The sequence below is a fragment of the Struthio camelus genome, chromosome 13 (assembly GCF_040807025.1).
Source record: "Struthio camelus isolate bStrCam1 chromosome 13, bStrCam1.hap1, whole genome shotgun sequence".
NCBI classification, from domain to species: domain Eukaryota; kingdom Metazoa; phylum Chordata; class Aves; order Struthioniformes; family Struthionidae; genus Struthio; species Struthio camelus.
In genome coordinates, this window is record NC_090954.1 from 769,738 (window position 1) to 788,593 (window position 18,856).

The 18,856-nt window shown below is 35.8% G+C and overlaps 1 protein-coding gene across 5 annotated transcripts in view; it reads right to left on the reverse strand.

Annotated features, from left to right (window-relative positions):
• TCERG1 (transcription elongation regulator 1) overlaps positions 1-18,856 on the reverse strand; it is a 37,237-nt gene that overhangs the window by 4,358 nt on the left and 14,023 nt on the right. For all 5 annotated transcript variants that reach the window (XM_068959584.1, XM_068959587.1, XM_068959586.1 and 2 more), the window contains 11 exons: positions 18,418-18,618; positions 16,366-16,481; positions 15,087-15,175; positions 12,888-13,048; positions 11,962-12,028; positions 10,728-10,863; positions 9,620-9,709; positions 8,716-8,834; positions 6,379-6,529; positions 1,812-1,976; positions 740-922 (listed from right to left, as the gene is read on the reverse strand). In XM_068959584.1, coding sequence (XP_068815685.1) covers positions 740-922; positions 1,812-1,976; positions 6,379-6,529; positions 8,716-8,834; positions 9,620-9,709; positions 10,728-10,863; positions 11,962-12,028; positions 12,888-13,048; positions 15,087-15,175; positions 16,366-16,481; positions 18,418-18,618 — 1,478 coding nt within the window. The remainder of the gene's footprint in view (positions 1-739; positions 923-1,811; positions 1,977-6,378; positions 6,530-8,715; positions 8,835-9,619; positions 9,710-10,727; positions 10,864-11,961; positions 12,029-12,887; positions 13,049-15,086; positions 15,176-16,365; positions 16,482-18,417; positions 18,619-18,856) is intronic.

Below are 18,856 nucleotides of genomic sequence, written 5' to 3' on the forward strand. Positions count from 1 at the left end.
CCACTGAGAGCTTCGCAATGCCTCGATTTTAATCCAAAGAGCATCCTTCAAGGAGCTTTTCCATTATGTTACTAGCTATACCGCTAGATCACAGTGACAAGCCATTATATCCTCCCCCCATATAAAGAAAAGACACCTGGAACTGACCACTCTTAACATGCATGGGTTTTGTATCTTATACCAGGAGGCAAGGGCCTAGTACACATGCAAGTGAAACCTTATTTTGCTAATCCAACCCTCTTAACAGGACATCCACCATTCAGGAACTGCTGTCTCACAAGTTAACTCAACTAGTGGAACAGAGTAAACACACAACAGCAGGGAAACGGTAAGATGAAGACACTGTGTTTGGAGCATGATGAAGAAGGAAAAAGCTTAAATTAGTGAAATATTCCTAATGCACGACTTTACCTAATTTTCAGTGTGCAAATGAAAATTCCCAATAGCATGTTAAAAAACCAAAACAAAAACCACACAACAAACCACTGCCATCACCAGTGATATTCCGGAGCAGCCTAGCAGAATGCTAACCCTGAAAGCAAAGCATTTTCTTCCAGTCAAGGTAAAACCCCCAACGGGGAAAGAGAGAAGGGGATATGATTCCTCCCACGTAAACTACAAATGCTGAAGAGCTCCTATGTAGTCAATAATTAAAAAAAAAAAAAACCACCACACACACACACACACACTGAAAAGCTCTTAGAACAAATAAACGAGGAGAGAACTATCCATGTCTTACCATGTCAGATAGAAGCGCTTTGAAATTCTGGATGGCTTCTTCCCGTTTGTGCTGCTCACGTTCTCTATCAATTTCCTTGGTTTGCTCAGAACGAGCTTTCTGAACTTCCCTTTCTCGTTCTCGCAAACTTGCCTCAATGCGAGCTTGTCTTTCCAGCTCCTTTTCTTTTTCGGAGTCCAAATTCTGAAATATAAGAACATAACCTTTAACAATAAAAACAATAAGACAACATCTTTCACATTTTCATTATGTAGTTAATAAATCAAAGGATTAAAACAAGATATTATCCTGCATTATCAAACTAAGGGCATTTGGAATAAAATACTTCGAGTCAAACCACTTCAAAAAGTGTCTTGAGATCTCGGGATAAAAAAACCAAAAACCCTGCTTTAACAGCTGTATTAAAGTTATTATAGGTTTTACATTGGGGAAAGGGAATTTTGGTCACAACGCTGATCACAGAACAGCCATTCTTGGGAGCGTATTCCTTGCTTGCAGTGACAAACTCTAAATAATTCTGTAGTGCCTTATTATTTATTTGACTAGTTTTTACTTCAACCATTAATTCCTTGGAAGAGGAAGGTAGGAATATTACTTTCAGACAGAAGAACCAAAGAAGGAACTGCATGTGAACCATTTATGTACCTGAAAGAAGCCTAGCTGAAATTAAAGTCACAGCAAAGAAATCACTGCCCATTCTGGTTAGAAGCAGGCAGCGTAGTGTCTGTACTTTCCAAAGTTTTATAACTAATAGCTTTACAGTATTCTCTAACTTTCTTGCTCTTCTAGTTGAATTCCCCCAAATACGTGTGTGTGTGTGCGTGTCTGTGTGCGTGTGTGCACGTGCACATGTGTGCCACAAACACCTGCAGCAGCAGTAGCAGTAGGAATAGCACTTACAATTTTAAGCTTTCATCCAGGAGTACATCTATAAATAGCTACGGTATAGGATTCTCTTTGGTAAAGAACTGGAGCATATATTAATCTATTTTCTAGTTAGCTACTAAATACATGAACAGAAACGTAAACAGCAGGAGGTGCAAAGTTATATTTCCAAGTCCTACATACATACCTTAGCTATTTTTTCAATGTACTGTTTGAAAAGGTCTTCCCTTTGTGAAGAGCTATCCACTGCTTTGTAACGAGGGTCAGTCTCTACTTTGTCCTTCACTTTGCTCCAGCGAGACTGACTGTCCAGGTGGTGATTAGCCAGTAGTTCAAAGAAGTCCATTTTGATCTATTTCACAGACACAAACAGAAAAACAGACAACAATACTTGAGAAAGGCTTTGATACCTAGCAGTTTACTTTTAGGAAAAAAAAAAAAAAGTAGTCAACTTACCTCCAACAGAGGGAAGTATAATAATATAACATACCATAAAAAGAAAATCACTAGAACTCTGAATTTAGGAAGAAGCATGTTTAAAATTCGGTTCCTCCTTGGGACAATTTTGCTAAAGCAGATATATTAGGAAGATCTGCTAAATCGGAGATGAACTTTATTTTCTTAGAGAATGATGTATCAGTACAGTTTATTTTACTTCAATTTGAGCTTCTTTTTTGAGCTTTTATATATCAAAGCAACAAGTTACTGATTCTACATCATAGCATTTCACATAACAATACTACAGAAGCTATGCAATTTTAAACAGGGCTCTAGCCAGATCAAGAATTGTATGGATTCATCCTCCAAGTATGCAATGAACAGAGGTAAATGCTCAGATCTGCCAATAAAGAGCAGTCTTTAAGAAGATGGCTCTAACCAGTAAAGAATTATCCACATTACTTAATGTCATTTAAGATGGATATGTAAATACATATAAAACATTTAGTGAAATTTTTTAGTCTACTTTAAGCTGAAATGGTGTGCCAGCACTCTGTCCATAATAGCAGCACTACGAAGGGCTGGCAGAGGATCAGCAATACTAGTTTTTGATCTTGAGACAAAACTAGCATCATAATGTTTTCATTTAAACTCCCAGATTCGGCATTTGCAAAAGTAACTACTGTGCCATTACTACATCTCTTTTTTTTTCTGGGGTAGATGACCTCCCTTGCTCCTGTTGGCACTTCAGGTCCTAACTATTTTTCTTTTTTATTTCCATCACTTTACGTCTTAATAGCATTGGAGCCTCTACCTTTCCGCAGCACAAAAGCAAGGGGCTAGGTAGCCTCACCTGCTGAGTGGCTAGAACCCAGTGATGACACTAGGGACTCCACACACAAGGTTAAGCATGCTGCCTTCATAGCATCCCAAACCCTGCTGACCCATAAAACCAGATCCTTCATTATAGCACACTACTAAGAAAATCTAGCTGGGAAGGGTTGGACATTTAATTTTTGCTATTCATTTCATCTGTTAAAAAAACAAAAACAAAAGCAATTCCGCTCTAATACACAGAGGTTCATAAAGGAAGTGAACAGATGGACAGGTCCATCAAACTCTGGCTTCCCAGCAAACTGTCATACCCTGAGTCTCTAAAAATGCTGTGTTTAGTTACTGCACATTAAGAACGAAATGAAGATCAGAACCAACATTCTGCAGGCTCACCCACTGATAATTTTAGCTCTTCACAATATTTAAAACATAAATGTAAAAGGCTTTATAGACCTTTTTTTTTTTTTTTTTTTTTTTTTACTATCTCAGAAAGATTAAGATAGTAAACAGAAACTAGAAAATAACTGCTTATTACCAGTGAAGTCACTCTATATCTATAGTACTATTGCTTTTCCTTAAAGGAGGTAAACAAAATGCTAAGCAAACCATTTACTCATTTTAAGATTAAGAATGTTGCTTCAAAACATCTTAAAACACGCATGCAGTATCAAAAATATGAAGCTTTCTAAGCCATGGCATTATAAATGCTTGTTCTAAAACAAATCAAACAATTATCAGCTGTTACTTCAGAAGTCTAGAAAGTAAGGGTATCTTGAAGTTTAAACAGAAGCACTCTGTGCAAATCACATGTGCATACAGACATGCAAGATGTTTTTTAAAAACATGTATTTCATGGAAAAACAAGATTAAAAAAAATATATGTACCCATGATGCCACTGGAAGTACTTTGGCACTAACTGCAACTAAAAACCAAATCCAACAAAAAGAATACAACAGGTAGGAAGGTATTTCTATAAAAACTGCCAGCAGCGTTCCCATTCCTTCGAGAGCTGCGTGCTCTCTCACTACTGAGCATTTACTCTGGAGTACACAGACTCGATCTTGGCCATCTGCCGCTTTACTAAGGACTTATCTAGCATTACCTAGCCAATTCCCTCTTCACAAAAACGAACAGCACTTTCAGACCTTTAACACTCTTAGAGTATGGGTTTAACTTCAGTCGAAAGTGTCCTTCATCCACATTGCATATAGCACAAGTATTACAATTAGTTTCTTCAACAAAAAGTTATGAGGGAACTTCAAAAAATAAGTAAAAAATAGCTCGCCAAGGAATAATCTTTTAAGATTACAGCTCTATGATGTTACAAGCTTAATATATCCTAAAAATGTGGCAACTATCTTGACTAAGTAAAATACTACATAAGTGAACTGTTATAAAGAGATCTTGACACAGGATAGATGACAGCAATCAGTAAAGTGGGTTGCCAAATGTGTTAGCAACTGAATATTTTAGTAAGTCTACATAAGGTAGGACTTTTGTGACTGTCTGCTGGTATTGTTCATCTTGAGGTTATGGAACAATACTATGCTCTGGAACAGGATATTAGCAACTTTGTCAGTTATCAGCTCATAGTTCCCCGATAAGGAACACATACTTATCTCCATCATCTGAGAAGTATTAGAATTCTATTTACTCACTGAAAATAACCGAATGAATAAAAGCAACCATTTGAAAAACCAGCTGCTCCATCACCATCCAGTTAATTGTGTCTCAATGAAGCAGAATTAAAGCATGATGTTTTTAAAACCCTTACATTAAAGATTTCTGTAAAGTTGATCCTCCTTAAATAAAGATTTTAGACTTTTAAAATAGACTGAGAAAGCTTCAGTTTAAATGCCGTAGTTTTGTTTTTTTTAATGTTTTAAACACTTTTAAAAACAAAAGAAAATAAGACCGAAAATATTTCAGGTGTATTTAGAGGTTTTTTTTTTTTTTTTTGGCAGTTAACACATTGTAGGTACAACTCTCATCACTTCACAAGGAAAAAAACTAAAAAAATGTAAAGTACCGGAACTGCGGGAGGCTAAAGTCACCACACAGAGATACCAATTCTTTCCTCACTAGGGAATCCCATAATATTTGCGTGTCAGTGATTGACAGCTGTCAGACTGAACTGATTGACAGGCCGCACAGCACATAACTGTAAAGTCTATCCACTTGTTATAAAACAGAATACATAAAATGGTTACAAAAGGCTTTTGGAGAAAAAAAACATTATTTCAAAAGCAAACACACACAATTTCTAACTTTTTAACTTTAGAAAATAATCATGCAATAACAAAATAAAACAGGTATTTACATTCAACTAGACTATTCTTAATCTGCAAGAATGCTTTAAAATTCCCTAATCGTAATTCAAACACAATATGTAAAAGTCTAGTTAGTTTTCAAGCACATCAGTTTCCTCTATAAAGCACAATCATTTATTGAAAATATCAGCAATAAGCAAAAATTTAAATAAAATTTAAGAGAATACAGAATCAAGTTAGAAGACCAGAGCACCTAGTTTCAAAGGAAATTATGCAAAACTTACTCAATAACTAAGTTGTTCTCAAATCTAGTGTGCTATTCAGAATTTCTCTTCTGTAAGGGTTCTTAGTAAGTGAAATTTACATTATCTTTTTACTACAGAATAAATATTACAGACTTTAAAATGTCAAAAATGATTACGCTTTAGAGGTTATTTTCTCCATTCGCACAACACACAGGGACGTTTAAGTAAATGGCTGCAAATTTTGATGGCAACATTATTCGATGCCACCTCCATAGCAGTCTGCTTTCCCAGTGGTGAAAGCTTGCTCCCTACTATTGACAGTACGGTCAAATGACATTTGCAATTCATTAATCTTTAATAGCTGACCTTTAATTCTAATAAGCAGCAGTTTATACATAGGATATGTTTACTGAAAGATTAAAAAGTCACTAAAGTGCTAACTTTTAGATGGAAAGAAAAGATATGGAAGCTGTTTGAAATTTAAATGGAGTAGCCCACAGAGAATTTTGAGAGTTCACTGCCTCCATTGAGGGAACAGAGAGGTAACGGCCAGCTCTGGGTTTTCCAACCGCACAGGACAAGTATCATTTTCCTTTTAATGCTTCAAAATAACATCACTTTTTCAAAACAAAACAAAAAACAAACAAAAAAGGCATCATTCCAATTAAGAATACAACCTGCTTGCTTATAAAGACTGTATTAAATACATTTAAGTAAACTCAGTTTCACAAATTTAAGTAACTTCAATTCTATATACTCTAATAGCTGGTCAGCATACCTGCAAACTTGAAATCATTAGTTTAGAAAGACCAAAGAAAAATCCGCAAAGCATTTATATTGTAAAACCTTTATGGAAAGGAAAGGACTGACTCTTAGAGAAGGCACGCTGGAAACGAAGCACTGGCTTTGTCCCATTTCACTCAGGCTCACACCATTCACACTGCTGGAAAAAAAAAATCACCTTACCTTCTCACCCCTGGTCTTCGAATCTTCTTTTTCCTTCTTTCTTGCCGCTGTGATAAACTCATTAAATAAGGCCTCTCGATCTTTCATCTTTTCAATTGCCTTGAATCTCGAGTCTTTAGCATGCTTGGCTGCAAATTCACTAAAAGTAGTTCTGCAACAAAATGGCAAGTGAACTAATTTGGCAGAGCTGTCTTTGCTGGGAAGCAGGTTCAGCAGAAAAATATTGCTTCTGCTAGAATACATGCCAGAGAACAATTGGAAAAAAACGAAACAAAACAACCAAAAAATCCACCGTGTTCTCAGTATAGAGATGCTTGATCAATGAACTATAGAAGAGAGTCAAGTTTAGGCAGACATATGAAAAGTATTGCTAGAGTCTTATAATTCTTTTTCATAGCTATCTGCAGAACATGCAGGTTTAAGGTAAGAGATTACAATACAACCAAGGAGAAGAAATGAACTAACTCAGCTGTCTGCAAAAATTTTCTTGTGGGCTTGAAGTTCAGCCACCAGTCTGTTCAGGTATTCACAGCTGTGAAATCTAAAATTTTACATACATTCTCTTGCAGCCAAACCATGCTAAGAGTGCACCAAGAAAATCATCATTTTGGTCTCAGGCAAGATAGAACACTGGCTGAACGGGATTTTCTCCTACAGTGCACGTTGTACAGCCTAATCTTAAAACACAAGGAGTTAAATATTTTAAACACTACGTGCAAAAGCAGCAGTACTGGGCTTTCAACCTATTATCCCTGTAGCATTTTCCTGACAGATCTCTCACCTCCAGGACCAGATTCCAATCTCGGATTTACAGTAGTTACAGTACTGCTACTTACCTCAAAAAAACAAAAAAACACCCAAACCACTCCCCCCTCCATTGCGCTTTTTCCAAGCTCCGATGCCCCTCGCCTCCCCCACGCTACTGTGCTTTTTCCAAGCTCTGATGCAAATCCAGCCCCAAGAATAGAGAGACGCTTGTAATCACACAAATGTTTTCATCACAGCATGGAAATAATTAGACTTGGAAAATCCAGCCTACCGTTGCTGTAGGGTAAATTGAAACAAGAAGAGAATTTGGTAGCTTATTCAAAAAGATCAGAAAGTGAATGTACAGCTTCTTGAAGAACAAGAGCTGTTTAAGTAAAGTGGAATACAAACTCTTGAGTATGTTGGACTGGGATAGATGATTTTAAAAAGTAGTCTGACACTCACAGAAGTACAGCAATATCTTTAGACAAACACTGAAACCAGAAGACAAAGGATAGGATTAAACAAGACAGTCTTTCAACTGGAATTCTCTTCCCCTCCTCCCCCCCCCCTTAATTAGATAGTAATTAGTCCCAATATGACACACTGGAGATAACTTTAGTTTCCTCAGCTTGCAAGATAACAGAATAGTCAGTGTTACTCTCTGAACGATATGTTAATTTTATCATTGATTCAATTTTTCTTAAAACAGCTCCATGCCTCCATTCTTCTCAGACTACAACTATCAAAATTACTATCCTCAAAAAGTCTACCTTCATTAAATGAGCAGAAAGGTTTATTTATTAAAGTTATTAAACAGATTTAAAGTCATTTAAAGGTTAGCAAAACACTGGATTACACCATATTTCCAATACGTGCCAGTGAAAAAACTAAGCTGAAGCAAACCAAATGAGCTGTTATTTCACCATAAAATGGTTCACACCTGATAAGCCAAGAGATGCTGAAAGAAAATGCTTTAGAGCCCCTCTGGTGACATAAGAGCACATTTCACGACCTGTATGCAAGAAAGCTGTGAAACAATTCCAGACATAAAATCTAGAATGTTAATAAATTTACCGTCATCACCATGCTATTATCACTGCATGTATGCCTGCATGTGAAAGGTATGTATTAATTTTTATATTAAAGCAACCAGAACATTCTGTAATACTATCATCAACATACTCTTTAACCAGAAAAACGCCCCCAAACCCCACAAACTGGTATCTTGTTACCAAGACCCCACCCTCCCTAGTATTTCTCACAGATTAGTAATAGTCTTAAGGAGAAATAGGGTTATTAAAGAAACCTCGCAGTGGCACATGAGGCCTTTCTCACAATCCAGACAACATGCTGGGGATTTCTTCAAAACGGCTTAAAATACATAAAACACAGCAAACTGAAAGTTTTATTATTTTATGGGTTAGGTAAGCAGCAGGAGGCAAAGGAAGATTTCAGTGACACCTGATCACTTCTTTTCTCCTCTTTGGCCATTTTGAAAGAAGAATCGGAGGGTTATTCTACCCAGTACCACCCAACCTACTTCGGTCTAATAAAGTTAATGTATATGAATGAGAAAGAAGCTCCTACCTTGGATTAATCTTTGCTTCTTCCATCATTTTCTTGAAATCCTCCTTGGCCTGCATTATTTTGTTTTTCTTCTCTTTGCGCTCCTCTTCTGCTCTGGTTTTCACATACTGGTCAAACACCTACAGAAACACCAGTCACTTTGACATAAAAATACAAACCTGAAGCCACATAAGCTCTAGGAAAGAAGAGAGAAAAATGCCATTTCTTTCTTTTTATCCTCTTTCCCTTTCTCCCACCATAGAAATAGACATAGACAAGGTAGGAAGCAGGGTTAGGGAATTCCTTATATTTCAATATACAAATTCCTCCATTCTCCTGACCATATGGCATACCACACCTAAGCATGTAATCCGAGACCTGTAAAGAAATGTCACATATTCACATGGTGTTAACATTTTTCTGCGTCATATGTTTAGGAAAACAGACACTTCCTGTATGCTTGAAGTTCCCCATTTCCCTACACCCTTACGACAAAAAAGGCTTCTGTAGCAAGAACTTGCTTAACAATAAAAATGTGTGCATTAGGTTTTCCCCCCCCACTACTTTTTTTTTTTTTTTTTAAATAGACAGATTATTCATTATGCTATTATTTTCAGGGTATCGGAGATACTCCCTATTTCATCAAGTTTTTGTGAGCTCTCTGCATGCATGTAATCTTCACTGTGTTAAAATATCAGATCTTACAACATCCGGAAAAATAAAAACAAAAATAAAAACTACCAACTCATTTCTCTTATTTCTGGGTTTTTCTATTTCTAGACAAACCCTAATCATAACAAAAATCTCTTGCAACATTCATCACTTAAGAAGGTTAACAGGAAAAAAAAAAATACTGGACTGAGGATTTCGGTAAAGCCTGTAGTAGCTCCGTCTAGAAGGGAAGTGAATTTGATTTCTCCTTTACCTGTTTCCTTTCCTTAGGATTGAGAAGTAAGTAACGAGGATCAAAAACTATCTTGTGTAGCTCTTTCTCCCATGTTGAAAAAGCAGAGACCTTTAATTAAAAAAAGAAAAAGTCAGATTTTAACTGATAATTAAGTTTCCACAAATATACAGAAGTTGTGCAGTCTTGCTTAAAAACCACAGGACATCTGATGAAAAGGAGACAAACTTATCCTTAAGTTTTCATCACTAATAGATGACGAGCAGTGGGAAGCTGGCATAGCAAGTTGCAAACTAATTGGCTCTGAAAATTCTGAAGAGTAGCACACATCTAATTACTCATTAAAATAACTACCACTGTGTGACATTAAAAAAAAAAAACAACAAAACAAAAAACCCCCACTATATCAGAAGAAAGCCTTGAAATTCTATGTTCTTATATCCCATGCCTGCTCTATGCCTTTTCTAAACGTTAAGAGCTTAAACAACAATTCCACTACGAGGCAAATCTCTGGATTGAAATATGTTCAAACTCACCTTAAATGAGCTTTACCAAAGCTATCCCATAAAATCTAGTTAATTTGAAACCAAATAAAAGCTGTACAGGCAGCTGGAATCACTTTTCATTTTTCAGAGTTATTATATAGATTCATACTCTAACAACCCAATTCAAAGCAGGAATCAAGCAGACTTCAAATTCAGTTAACTACAAAGAATCTTCCATTTAAAAATATTTCCATAAGAATCTATACACTACAGTGGAACTTAATGCTTCTCTTACATCAGAACACTTTCAAAAACATTAGTTACGTGTCCAGTTCCTATTTCTTTTCAATGGCAGCTTTCAATTGGTTATTTACTTGAAAAAAAGGTTACAAAAAATCTGTCTTGATACTGGTTATGCTCTAATTTATGCTATAATTAAGATCTTCTTTGAAATATGGAATTTTGTTACAAAATTCATTCACTAATTAGAAGAAGGGATGAGATTGTTTTCCTTGCATAAAGTACTGCAGGTTCTGAATTAGCCAGGAATTAAGACTTCTACCTGAACCTCTAGCTCTCTCCCCTTCTCTCTCTCTCACACACACTCACACACACACACACACACACACACTTCTTTCTCTGACCCCTCTTTCTAGAAGCATGTCCTTGAACTGTTTCATCCGAGCCTCCAGAGGGACAATGGCTCTCTCTCGAGCAGCTTTAATTTCAGCTTCCATAGCAGCCTCCTTCTCCGAATCAATATCTTTGTTATCATCTTTCCTGGAAAAGATTAAACATGCAATATAACTTAAGAAGCCATATGTCTACTCTGCGGGTTAGAAACTGAACTACATCAAAACAGAATGGATGTGTTAGATTAATTCAAAAGTGAAGCCTTACAAGTCATGAAAACAGTTTCTTGGATAGCAATGTTTTTGAACTGAAACCACTCTAACAGCTATTAAAAGTATTCTCAACTTCAGCATCAACAAATGATTCAAAAAAATAACATTCTTTTTGTATCCAAAGATCTTGTCAGGTATGCAATGGATTACACATTAGTTGCACTTAATTGTCTTATTTGCTGTTTAAAACCATCAGGCCCTGTCAAAAGACCATAACTAAGGAAGTTAGCTCAAATTGAGAACAATTGTCACAGCAGGAAATGCCAGAACATATGACATATTTTCTCTATCAAAGCATTTCTGAAAAAAAAAAAAAAAAAGTGGTTCGTTAATGTATATTTACTAAGGGTAAACATGCTTAGCCCCAAACACAAAACTCAGGGAGTCCTAATCGCAAACACCTTATAATCACACCTGAAGACACATGGTATTAAACAAAATAGTGAATCTACTTTTTGAAATAGTTTAAGTAACTCACAATGAAGTGATGCATATCACTTTCAGTAGACAAAACATACCAAAAGAACTAAACAAAACTTATAATCCTTTATAACAGAGTCAGTCTGAGCCTTTTACAGAGTAATTGATATGAAAATTTAGACAGCTGGACTTTTTGTCAACACAATCTTGCGGACAGAACTAAACAAACAAGAATCAAGCACTGCAAGGAAACTATTTAAGGTAAACCACACTCAAAACATTACCTGGGGTGACCAGATAACTTCTGCTACTTATTTTGATTTCTAATGATTTCCAAAGGTAACGCTACTTCTTCTATATATTAATTTCAATCCTCCTGAAGGAATATAAAATACTTCAGCTGCTAATGCAAAATAGCAGAAAGGTGACGAATGTGTTCGCCAGTCCTGTTTCTCTTATTACCCTGCTGAACACAGCAGTATAGGCGCTGCTCCAGTGAAAATTTAGTTGTTTTATTTACACAGACCACTTAGTATTGAAAAAGCAAACTTACTTGCGCTTTTTAATTTTAATAGGCTCATCTTCATTTGCTTCCTCTGTAGATTCATGCTCTTCTCTAACTGTAAAATAGATTTCATTAGTATTTCAGATTTTAGCTTTATGATAACTTTGTAATTTATACCTGAACCCCCCTGCAAAAACAGAGGATAGCCAATTTGCAGTATTAATGCATTCTGATGAAGGATGATATATGTTCTTCAGTCACTTTCAGAAAAATGCTACCAGAATTTAGTGGCAGGACTAACGGACTTGTGGCCAGCTTTGCATTTAAAATGACAAACACAGAAAAAAGCTCTGTTATTTACAGAAAAAAGCTCTGTTAAGCTAAACAACCTAATGAAGCACATCTGGATTTTTCAATTACCTACTTACGATTTGCTCTCCTCCAGCTAACAAGCCCACATGTCATCCTACAATCATTTATAAGAAATCAAGCCAGAAAAAGGCCTCATTCTCAGCAGCCTCTTAAGAATAGCTGCCAAAAATAGAGACCATTCGAAACTTTATTCCTGTCGATGTTCTGTAAATTAAATCCTCTTCTGTAAATGCCCATCCATACCTCATGATTAGATCCTTCCTGGCCCCAAAATATAACTCCTCTTGCTCATAAAACAAACAGTCTCTTTTTCTTCTCAGAAGAAAACTGGTTTTTTAACCCTGTTGACATTTTTAAGTGCAAAGTTTTCATTAAACTTATTAGTATCTACATTGTTCTAACAGTGTTTTTCCTAAGCAGTCTATAAATCTGCGCTGTCACCAGCTTCAAGTTAGCCAAGTCAAATTCCAAAGCTACGTATATTTTTACTATTGACTTGCAGTTCTCTCAATTTTTAAATGTTACTAGTTTTAGAAATCAGTATAAAATAGATGATAAATTATATTCAGATTTATTTAAGAAGGCAATAATATTGGTCTTACTAAGTTTTTTTCCTTCTTCCATTCCTTTTTTGTGAGGAGGCTCTTGAATAATTTTGTCCACATCGGCTCTTCCAATTAGGTCATCTGGTCGGTCCCACATAGAAAGACGAGTGGTAGGGTTGTAGAAGAAAACACGCTCATCACCAGTCCACACCACACACCTAGAAATTTCACAGACAGACAGGAAGTCTTTTTCAGTTTCATCTTTATTCCTCTTCTATATCTGTTACCACATGCAAAGATTGAAGTCAGAATGAGTAAGACAAAATTTTAATATTGGGAATCTAGATATCTTTCATAAGTCTCTGAACGTGCATCTACAGAACGAAGAAAAGTAAGTAGGTATTATACAAAGACTACTGCAGCTTGGCAAAACTGAATATCCCATAAGCTCATGAATGGCTTGAACCTTCAGCTGAAGCCTGAAACCAGCTTCTGCAGCATGGATTGAAACAAGTTGGTTCAAGAACTGCTGAATTACCAAAACCAGTGTTTTTTCTTTTTTCTTTTTCCTTCTTAAATATATTCTGTACAACACACCTGCATGTTCATAGTACTCCCACCTCTCCTTTCTGAAATATCCCAACCTTCCTTTTTTAATCCATGAATTGTGGCCTGGAGCCATGAAAACTCAGTCTAAACTACACACATAATGACTAGCTGCCCAGCAACATGCTGCCTGTTCAATTAGCATCAACTATAAACAGTACAGTACAGAAGTCTTTACCAAATGGTGTTGGGGAAAGGGAATAGGGAAGGGAGGAGTGGATCCTAGTTTGTATGCTTCTCTCCCAGTGACCATTTGCACAGAACACGTCAATATGCACTCTTCCTTCACATTTCAGTAAATTCAAACAAAGTTACTGGGAGGGAGGGCTGACAGACTTTTTCCATGCTCGCACATCCTGGACTCTAGAAAGTAATGTTCTACATATGCAACAAAATAGTATTAGTTTACTTATAAACTAATAAGTAGACTGTTCCCCAGTCCCCATATTTCTGCTACTCAGAATTTTCCCAAACAATTGGGGGGGGTGAACCTTTAAAATACTTTCATGTAAATACTGATTACCACAACCCTCCTGGATAAGAGAGAACATTCAGTGGCAAGCACATTTTCATTTTGCAGCTGCTGTTTCAGAGAATTACGAACAGCAGTAGAGAGCAACATGGGAAACATTACAAAAGGAAAACCTATGAAAACATGAAGTCAGAGGAGTCTAGTGCCACAGGAGTTTGGTGGGGACAAAATGTCTATATTTGTGTTTGGGTTGACCATAAACCATACTTTTTTAACTTATGTAGAGAAAATACTCTGTAATTCCATTTGAGAAATGAATTGATTTTTTTTTTCCTGACAGGATCACTTGCTATTGAATAAAAGCATTATGGTCACAGACAGATCCAGGCTGTACTTAATGCACAACTACCAGGCATTTCTACTGTCCACAAGAAATACTGAATTATTGTTTTTCCCTGCTAGCAGCTCTCAATTTTGATTTTACAAATGCTTTTTTTTAAAATCAGGAGATGTAGTGAATTCAATTCTTCTCTAGAAAAATATTTGTTTTAGATAGCTGAATGAGATTTTGAGATAAAGTATACCTCTTCAATCCCCCCCCCTCCAAACATAATATAATGTTTAAACTGGATCAAAACAACCCTGTTCCCCCTTCCCTGCCTTATCATCAAGATCCTTATCTTGGTCACCCAGATACACAGATTATTTACATACACTACAGAAAGGGTAACCTCTTCAAGACATCATATACCATGGGCTGTTTGAGTAGTTATCCCATTTAAAAAAAAAAAAAAAAAAAGATTTTGGACCTATTCCTTTCCCAAGGCATCAGGACAGAAGAAGTTCAAGATTTTTTTTTTTGGCCAGTATGTCATACCAGAGCAGGAGAAATCAGTAGTAGGTGAAAGGGGCTGGGACGCAGAATCAGTCTGACAACATGTCCAAGAGTACTGCAGTTAGTATGGGGTTGAAAGAGACTATACAACATGCACCATTCAACATTATGAGTACTAGCACAGTATTGGCTGAAGAATCCAACATAACTTATCTGAGACAGAAGTGTACCAAGAACACGATCTGCATAAACTATCACTTTTCTAACTATACAGCAGCTTTCCTTGTGGCAAAAGGGAATTATGTTTCAATTTGTCAAGGCCCTGGGGAAAATCACAACCTACCATGGGGTTCCTGGAATAGGAGTGGTTGCAACAGGTTTGGCTTTCTGTGCTGCTTTTTCTTCTTCAGTCATTTCTTCCTCTTTCGGTTCCTCAAGGGAAGAAAACAAGTTCCAGGATTCAGGCAATGACAGCTGGTTAATTTTTAGTTTATAATAAAGTAGCAAATTTGCTTTAAACAAGCAAATGTATTTTGAAACAATGCTAAAGAGCAGCTCACAATTACACTTCATCCACACTTAAAACAGCAGCACTGGAATTTCATCACAGACATTAATTTCGATTTAAAACCTCTCTGTGTTTGCTTAATTTTGACTTCAGTGGAACCTTATTTAAATGCCTTCCTAGATCTGCATGAATCCTTCAGTCAAGGCCTAAATGCAGGAATAATGGTGTATTTTTTCCACAAATATATTTTTTTCTCATTCTAAGAATTTACTTGAAAATGAGACATGCAGTATGAAACAGTCGAAAGTATGCAATAACCTTTGTAACAGAAAAAAGCAAGCAAGATAACAAAAGAAATAGCAACTACCTCAAAAGTAAACACAGTAGTAAAAAGTAAAGCAGTAAAAGTTAAAAGGAAAAAGTAAAAAGTAAAAGCAGTAGTAAAAAGACCCAGCAACTGAATACTGCATTTTTGCTTACTAATCTACAACGAAGTTCACAGAAAACAGCGTAAAAATTATTTTCATTCAAACACTTTAGCATCTTCAAGAACTATGCTTTCTCAGCATGACAGAATATCTTATTAGAAAAAAAAGTTTAGTTTATTTACTGCAATATTAAGAGCACAACAACGTGGTGTACCACGGCAGACGTTTTCTAGGATGTGTGTTCCTAACTAATTAGTTGTACCACATGGAGAAAGCGTGCTTGTTTCAAAATCAAGAAATAAAAAAACTATTTATTTTCGTACTTCAAACGTTCTGGACAAGTTTAATTTCTCAGACATGCTAAGGATGGTGAGAGAACATTACATTTGTGTAACTAGCTAACTATTCTTCTATGTTCTTACGAATTCCATAACTTATCTCACAGGCTCTGTATTTTTCTTTTAGAGATGATTTTTCTTAAGTAAGAAAAAAAATAATAATAATACTAAAAAAATAAAAGCTATGAGGCCAAGAAGGAAGGCTTTCAAAATCACCCCAGGAATTTAAGAACACAAATTACTAACCATGGTCTCCTGTCAATATGCCTGGTCTACAGATGCATCCACACCTGTAGGATGTAGGATTCAAAATGGCGATACTGACTATTTGGTTGCAAGGTCTTTTACCTCCTTTATAAGTTCTTTTATAGGTTCTTCTTTTGGCTCTTCTTCTTCTGTCTCCATTGGCAAAGGCTCCTCCGTAGGTTCTTTAATCGGTTCTTTAATCTTCTCTTCCATTTTTTCTACATAAAGAAAGAATTGTCCTTAGTACTACGCCCGAAATAATTCAAACTATTATTGACACGCATCAGAATTGTTTTTTAATCAGTATGATTCTACAAGCACAACGGCAAAAGCACAACTTTTTTTTTCCACCACTTTCCATCCTTCCTGGGCTTTACAATGTTTGCTAATAAAGATCAGATTATCTCCTGTGGTAAGACTACTCAGTTTGGAAATGAAAATCTTGTAAGGCAGCCTATTAAAGAGCTTGCTAAAGTGTATCAATACAAATCGCTGAAACACCACCTAGGTTAACAATATATAAACCTTTAATATTAAGATAGAAGTCTTAAAACCCTTATTCTGAGTTTCAACAACAGATATTGGCAGTTTGGCAAGGAAATTGGAAATATCTTTTTCTTTTTAAATACATCATACAAAAGCAATGCTTAACTGGAAATACATTCAATATGTATGGAAAAAGGGAAGAAAAGATGCCTAGAGTGCTTCAATTATGTTGCTAGCTACTTTATGAGGCATACACCATTGACAGCAGCTCTTCCGCATCGCGGTGCCGGAAATTTCCTTCGACTTCAATTTGTCTTTTATAAATAACGTTTGTTAAAACTTACACTCAGATAATCAATTGAACCGACATCTCTTTTTGGAAGTAAGCGTGTGACTATAAAAACAGTCTATACTATGATGAGATGAACGCTTAGAAAACTATGTTTTTTGAATTGCTCTAGATTAAGCTTCAAATTTTTTAATCAGGTACCAAGAGGTAAGAAAAAACAAGAAGAATAAATTAACTCAAGCAACGCAAAAAGTAGTTAACTATACCTAAGTATAGCCAGGGCTAGATTTGTGTAAGGATTCCAAAACTCCTAGAAAACATTTTCTATAAATTAATCTGAATTTCTAGAAATTAATTTGGGTGCAAAACTGAAGATCACCTTCAGATGTCAAACACTATTGGCAAAAAGCCAGAGAAAAATTCACAGAGAATAGTCTGATGATTGCTCTGTACACCTTTTTGAAAAAGAAAAGCTTTTAATATAATGTATAAAAATACTTCTTTACTCTACAAAATTGGTATTTGCTATCGTAGAGACTTTCACTTCAGGAAAAAGAAATTCTATTACTCAAATCTGAATTATTAAAAAATAGGAAACCATCATTTAAAACAGCTAACCATATAAATGTTTTGAATATGTCTAAAGTAAGATTTCTTGTAATTGCTGGGAAAAAAAAGAATCAGCAGACAATGAAAGGAAGAACTATTTGGGTTTGACTGGATTTGTTTTCCTAAAAATTTTATAAACAGAATAAAACTCATGGGATTTTTGCCCCTTCCCTCTCAGTTTCTGAAACGAGAACAATTTCCTTTCAAAGTAATAATACCCACGGATATAACATGGATTCAAATAAACAAGCCACAGAACATAACTTTTTGGGGGGGGTCAATCTACTTTTTCCTCATATTCTGAAACTGTTATACACTTAGCTTTTCAAGATTTAAACTTTAGCATTTCAAAGGTCTTCATTCTTTCTTGGTTTACAGAGTTTTTAAAAAGAATTGAATTTTTTCCCCACTTTCTATCCTTCTGCAATTGATACCTTCTCAGGCACATGAGTATGAGCATTTACTTTCTCCTGGAGAGGAAACACATGCATTTAAGTGTCACAGGTTTTAGAAGTAACTCTAGAACCAAATACCCTTATCATACAGTGGGAAATAAAGAAGCTACAACTTTCAGACTCATAATCAACTAAAATGGATACTTATAATCAGGATATCAAAATATGCCTAAGGGAGAAAAAGCATTAAAATAATTCTTGTCCACATTTTCAAACATCACCATTAATCATTTGAGTAACTTTACCTAGTACATAGATGCGCTCAAAAAAACACCCAAGCAAACAAAACAAAACAAAAAAAACCCACAAATGTACCTTTTTCCTTCAGTTCTTGGGGTTTTTCCCATGTTGACTCCAAAGTCCTATTGTTATAATAGTAAGTCTTTCCATCTGCTGTTTTGTACTCTGTCCACTCAGAGACTGCCGTTGCTCCAGCTAACGTAGCAGGTGAAGCAGCAATAGCAACCTGAGGATGGATCATAGGTACAATGGGAGGGGCCATTCCTGGCAAGACACCTATATAAACAAACAAACAAGAAACAAACAAAGAAACAAAAAATCCAGTAAGTGACAAGGAAGTACCTATGAACCACAACCTACTCCTTTAATGACTTAGCTTACAAATAACCAATCTATAAAGTTTGTTTTTAACATGAAATTGGAAAGGAATACGCTGTTACTAAATATCCTTCCTGTGTCTTACAATCAGTAGGGCCCATATTGCCAGGCAAATTAAAAAAAGGTTTAATTAAGG